At 69.2% G+C, this 6,404-nt stretch overlaps 1 protein-coding gene across 1 annotated transcript; it reads right to left on the bottom strand.

Annotated features, from left to right (window-relative positions):
* Positions 1 to 245: 245 nt before the first annotated feature.
* On the bottom strand, positions 246 to 3,504 carry S1PR2 (sphingosine-1-phosphate receptor 2). The gene is made up of 2 exons (XM_037407556.1): positions 3,173 to 3,504; positions 246 to 2,103 (listed from the first exon to the last, which is right to left on the bottom strand). Exons 1-2 carry the CDS (start codon positions 3,382 to 3,384, stop codon positions 918 to 920), a joined length of 1,398 nt encoding a protein of 465 aa, XP_037263453.1. The 5' UTR covers positions 3,385 to 3,504; the 3' UTR covers positions 246 to 917.
* Between the last annotated feature and the right edge of the window lie 2,900 nt (positions 3,505 to 6,404).

Genomic DNA, 6,404 nt, shown 5'->3' with positions numbered 1-6,404 from the left:
CAGCCGGGCCCTGGGAGCCCCAGACCCCCACCCATGGGTGCTGGCACCGGGAAGCCGGGGCAAAGCACCCATCCCCCTTCTCGGTGCAGGGAAGATGCTGGGCTGCGCTCCCGGGTCTCTAAAAGCCGCCGAGCGTTGAACATCCCCATCCAGCCAAATGTCGGGTGCCCCGCCCCCCCCAGCCCCCTCCCCACCAGAAATCAGGGGGGAGCCCGGTGGTCCCCAGCCCAGGAAGGAGGCGGAGGCAGGTGGAGAAGCACCGTTTTAATAAAACCATCGCCCCTTGTGTGGGGGTCGCTGGGGATGGAGGGGGGGCTCCTGGGGTGGGGGTGGGGGGGGGCACTGGGACCAGGCAAAGCCCCGGCGGAGCCAGCCGCAACGACCCCCCCTCGCCTCCTCCGCGCGCCAGCACGCGGCGGGACCACGGAGCAGGGTGGGAGGACACGGGTGTCCCCGTGTCATCGTCCTCCCCACCCCACCCCCCTCAACGGCGAGCGCCCCAGGCCCGGCTTTCCCAGGAAACCCCCCCAAACTCCTCCGGCTGCAGCAGCGGTCGGAGCCACCCACGGTGTCGGGGAGCAGCCGGGAGCAGAGGATTTGCCACTGGCGCCAGGGGGGTGCCGGGGGGGGGGGGAGGGGCCCCAAGACCCGTCCGACAGGTCCCACGGGGGCCCCAGGGCTCGGGCAGGGCGTGGGAAGAGCAACACGCGTGCTCGCGCACACGCAAGACGGCGCACGCGTGCACCGGTCACGGTCATCCCGGCCGGAGCATCGGCATCGCCGCCGGGGATGCCAGCGGGAGAGATGCTGGGGGGGTGGATGCCCGGGGGGGGGGGGGAAGGGGGGAGGGGGGGGATGCCCGAGATGAAGGTGCAGTTGTCCATCCGTACCTGGAAAAATTCCCACCTTGATCCCACTCACCGCCCCGGCAGTGGGGCAGCCGTGGGGCGGCCGTGGGGCGGCCGTGGGGACCCCCTAGACGGAGGTGGGTACAACTCGCGGGTGATGGGCGAGGTGGGTAACTCGTATTTTGGGGTGCAGCGGTCCAGCGAGCTGGAGGTGCGGAGCGGGAAGCCGCAGCGGCCGGGGGGCTGGTCCCGGCGCCCAGCACCGCAGCAGCATAGCACCCGCAGGAATTCCCGGCGCATGTCCTTGCTGCGCAGCGTGTAGATGATGGGGTTGGCGGCAGAGTTGAGGGTGGCAAAGGCAAAAAAATAGTTCGCTTTATAAAGGATCCGGCACGCCCGGACGGGGCAAGAAGCGTCCATGAGGAGGATGATGAAGGCCGGCAGCCAACAGATGATGAAGGCTCCCAGGACGATGGTGACGGTCTTGAGCAGGGCCAGGGTCTGGGCGGTGGCGATCTCGGCGTGGCTGGAGCGCACGATGCAGTAGATGCGGCTGTAGAGCCCGACGATGGCGAGGAGGATGAGGGTGAAGATGGTGATGACGAAGAGGACGTAGCGTTTGGAGTAGAGGGGGAGGACGGTGGAGCAATCCCGCAGGTCGCTCATGCAGTTCCAGCCCATGATGGGGAGGCTGCCGATGGCCGCCGCGATCACCCAACAAGCCCCGATGAGCAGCACCATCCGGCAGTTCTTGTCGCTGCTGTAGACCTTGACCTTGGTGATGGCCACGTGGCGCTCGATGGCGATGGCCAACAAGCTGAAGACGGAGGCGGCCAAGGTGGCGAAGGCCGTGCCCTCCCGCACGAACCACTGCACCGGCGTCAGGTTGAAGGTGGCGGCTCCGGAGAATAAAATGTTGGCCATGAAAGCCAAGCCGGCTAGAAGATCGGAAAAAGCCAAATTCCCGATGAAGATATACATGGCCGAGTGAAATTTCTTGTTGCGGCAAACGGAGATGAGGACCAGCAGGTTCTCCAGCACGATGAAGCAGCACAGGACGATGATGAGGATGGAGACCACCCAACGGGAGGTGCTGGGGGGGCTTTCGGAACCTTCCTTGGTGTAGTTGTAATGTTCTCGGATCTTCTCCGTGTTAAAATATTCCTTGTAGATGCTCCCCATGGTTCCTCGCCCGCGCGTCGCCCGTCCCGCCACCCTCAGCGCTGCCGGGACATGATGCCGGGGCCACGGTGACCTACAGGGGTGGGGGGTGGGGGAGAAAAGATGGGGTGGGAAGGGTGCCGGGGTCCCTCGGGTGACCACAGCTGGGTGGCACATCTGGTTGGGTGACAGCCAGGGTCCCCCCGCGCCGGCAGGGCAGAAATGACTCAGAAAGGAAATCCTGGTGGTGGGCGAGGAGGTGGGACCAGGACCTGGGGGGGGGGATGGGACACCCTGGGGTGACCACGGGGGGGGGCACCACGGGGGATGGGGGGTGCGGGGGGGTGAAGGCCTGGGTGTCTTCCCTGGGGTGGGCAGGACCCCCCGGCACCGGCTTGGGGGGAGGGGGGGTGGGGAGGCAGTGGTGACCCCCACCTTGGGGGGGGTGGGGGGCACCTCGTGTTGCCCCCCCTCGATTTGGGAGGGGTCTCTGCATCTGCCCAGTTAGGATGGGGCACCCAGTACCATCGTGTGTGTGTCCCAGTTAGGGACGCGGCACCCTGTACTCCCATGTCCCCCTCCCCAGTTAGTGATGGGGCACCCGGTACCGCGTCCCCCAGGGAGGGGACAGCCGGTGGTACCGTCGCCCCCCCCCACATTAAGGACGGGACCCCCGGTTAGGCCCTTCCCCGCCCCCCCCCCCAGTGGTACCGGGACCCCAGAGGGGAGCGGGTGGGTGCGGGGCTGGACTGAGATGGGGGGGGCGGGGGGGAAGGAGCCCCGCGCCCCCCCGCACCTGCAGCCCTCCCGGTGGGGTCCCCGTGCCCTCCCGGTTGGGTCCCGGTGCCGCTCCCCGGTGCCGCCCCCCGGTGGGGTCCAGATGCCCTCCCGGTGGGGTCCCGGCGCCCTCCCGGTGCCGCCCCCCGGTGCCGCCCCGGTGCTGCCCCCCGGTGTGGTCGCCGTGCCCTCCCGGCGGGGTCCCGGTGCTGCCCCGGTGGGGTCCCGGTGCCCTCCCGGTGCCCTCCCGCCGCCCCCCCACCCCCCCGAGCGCTGCCTCCCGCCGCCGCCCGGCCCTTGCGCAGCCGCGCCCGGTGCCGGGGCACGGCCCCTCGCTCCCCCCGCCCCGGGACCCCCCCCCTCGCCCTCCCCCCCGTCCCCGGTACCGGGAGGAGCCGCCGCCCCCAGCCGAGGCACCGGGCACCGCGGAGCATCCGCCGCTTCCCGTTCCTCGCCCGCCCCCGGTCCCGCTGCGGCGGCCGCCGGGCGGAGCCTGCGCCGGGGGGGCGGGCGGGGCGGGGGGCGCGGGGACCCCCGGGAGTCCCAACCGGGAACCGCCTCGGGAGCCTGGACCGGGAATCGCACCGGGATCTTGCATCGGGACCGTGCCCCGGGATCCTGCCCGGGGAGCCCCAACAGGGACCGGCCCCGGGATCCTGTCCCGGGAGCCCCAACCGGGAATCGCACCGGGATCCTGCCCCGGGAGCCCCAACCGGGATCCTACCCCGGGAGCCCCAACCGGGAGCCCCAACCGGGAATCGCACCGGGATCCTGCCCCGGGAGCCCCAACAGGGACCGGCCCCGGGAGCCCCAACCGGGAATCGCACCGGGATCCTGCCCCGGGAGCCCCAACAGGGACCGGCCCCGGGATCCTGTCCCGGGAGCCCCAACCGGGAATCGCACCGGGATCCTGCCCCGGGAGCCCCAACCGGGAGCCCCAACCGGGAATCGCACCGGGATCCTGCCCCGGGAGCCCCAACCGGGATCCCGAATCGGAACCTTGCACTGGGAACCGGTCTCAGGATCCTGGGCCGGGATCCTGAACCAGCACCCTGCACTGGGATCCTGCCCCGGGATCCTCCCCTGGGATTTTGCCCCAGGACCCACAGTGGGATCCTGCACTGGGATCCACATCGGGATCTGCACTGGGATCCTGCCCCAGGGCCCATGCCGGGATCCGGCACCAGTCAGGATCCTGCCCCAGGACCCTCCCTGGGAACCCTGCACCGGGATCCTGCCCCAGGACCCTTTTGGGGCCACCCTGAAATCCCACCCTGGGATCCTGCCCCAGGATCCTGCAACAGGATCCCCCCAGCCCGCACAACCGGCCCCCACACTGGGATCCTGCCCTGGGATCCCCCTCATGACCTGAGTATCCAGGGATGTCCAGGGCAGGATCAGCATATGGGGATCCCAGGCACAGGGTATCCAGAGGGGCAGGGGGGAGGGATCACGGGCAGGATCAAGATCTGGGGGGATCCCAGGCAGGATCAGGATCTGGGGGTTCCAGGCAGGGGGGATCCCAGGCAGGATCAGGATCAGGATCTGGGGATCCCAGGCAGGGGGGATCCAGGGGGGATCCCAGGCAGGATCAGGATTAGGATCTGGGGTCCCAGGCAGGGGGGATCCAGGGGGGAACCCAGGCAGGATCAGGATTAGGATCTGGGGGTCCCAGGCAGGGAGGATCCAGGGGGGATCCCAGGCAGGATCAGGATTAGGATCTGGGGGTCCCAGGCCGGGGGGATCCAGGGGGGATCCCAGGCAGGATCAGGATCAGGATCTGGGGGTCCCAGGCAGGGGGGATCCAGGGGGAATCCCAGGCAGGATCAGGATCAGGATCTGGGGGTCCCAAGCAGGGGGGATCCCAGGCAGGATCAGGATCAGGATCTGGGGGTCCCAGGCAGGGGGGATCCCAGGCAGGATCAGGATCAGGATCTGGGGGTCCCAGGCAGGGGGGATCCAGGGGGAATCCCAGGCAGGATCAGGATCAGGATCTGGGGGTCCCAAGCAGGGGGGATCCCAGGCAGGATCAGGATCAGGATCTGGGGGTCCCAAGCAGGGGGGATCCCAGGCAGGATCAGGATCAGGATCTGGGGGTCCCAGGCAGGGGGGATCCAGGGGGGATCCCAGGCAGGATCAGGATCAGGATCTGGGGGTCCCAGGCAGGGGGGATCCAGAGGGGATCCCAGGCAGGATCAGGATCAGGATCAGGATCTGGGGGTCCCAGGCAGGGGGGATCCGGGGGGGATCCCAGGCAGGATCAGGCCCTGTGTGCCCCAGCCCCTCACCCAGCGGGCAGGTGGGAGGGGGCTGGGACCCCCCCGGCCACAGATGCGGGCGGGGGGGGGGGAGGGGATGGGCGGGGCGGGGGATGGGGGGGGGCGGGGGTCCCACCGAGCCCCCCAGTTCCCCAAATATCCCCCCACCCCCCCCCGGCCCCCGCGGCGCAAATTGGCTCAGGCCGCGGGTGCTGAGCTGGGCTTAGCGCCGGCTTTAGAGCCGCGGGGGCGGCGGGCAGATGGTGCTGGGCAGGATCGGGCCCGCGGGGGGGGCTGGGGGGCACAGGCACACACATGCACACGCGCCGTGACCCCGCTCTGGCACACGCACGCGGGCACACGCGTGTGCGGCAGGGCGGTCACGCGTGGCGAGGCGTGAGCTAGGCACCCGTCAGCAAAGCGGCACCGGGACCCCCCCAGTTTGGGGGCACCCGCTGCACACACATTTGCACAGTCGTTTGACACCCGTTTGCACACCCATTTGCACACCCGTTTGCACACCCGTTTGCGCACCCAATTGCGCACCCCGTTGTGCACCCATTTGCACACCCAGGTGGGTGCCAGCAATGGCACAGGGGTGCCAGCATCCTGTTGTGACTGTGTTGCACACTCAGGTGGGTGCCAGCACCCCGTTGCACACCCCATTGCACACTCAGGGGGTGCCGGCACCCATTGCACACCCTGTTGCACACCCATGGGTGCCAGCACCCCGTTGTTTCCCGTTGCACGCTCAGGTGGGTGCCAGCACCCCGTTGCACACCCCATTGCACACTCAGGGGGTGCCGGCACCCATTGCACACCCTGTTGCACACCCATGGGTGCCAGCACCCCGTTGTTTCCCCGTTGCACACTCAGGTGGGTGCCAGCACCCCGTTGCACACCCCATTGCACACTCAGGGGGTGCCGGCACCCATTGCACACCCTGTTGCACACCCATGGGTGCCAGCACCCCGTTGTTTCCCCGTTGCACGCTCAGGTGGGTGCCAGCACCCCGTTGCACACCCCATTGCACACTCAGGGGTGCCGGCACCCATTGCACACCCTGTTGCACACCCATGGGTGCCAGCACCCCGTTGTTTCCCCGTTGCACACTCAGGTGGGTGCCAGCACCCCGTTGCACACCCCATTGCACACTCAGGGGGTGCCAGCACCCATTGCACACCCTGTTGCACACCCAGGGGGGCACCAGCGACGGCACTGGGGTGCTGGCACCCAGTTGTGCACCCTGTCGCCCACCCAGGGGTGCCAGCACCCCGCTGCACACCTATTTGCACACCCATGGGTGCCAGCACCCCATTGTGACCCTGTTGCACACTCAGGTGGGTGCCAGCACCCCGTT

The sequence above is a fragment of the Falco rusticolus genome, chromosome 13, assembly GCF_015220075.1.
Source record: "Falco rusticolus isolate bFalRus1 chromosome 13, bFalRus1.pri, whole genome shotgun sequence".
Lineage (NCBI taxonomy): Eukaryota > Metazoa > Chordata > Aves > Falconiformes > Falconidae > Falco > Falco rusticolus.
The sequence above is the reverse complement of the archived record's forward strand: the minus strand, read 5'-3'. Positions and strand labels throughout refer to the sequence as shown.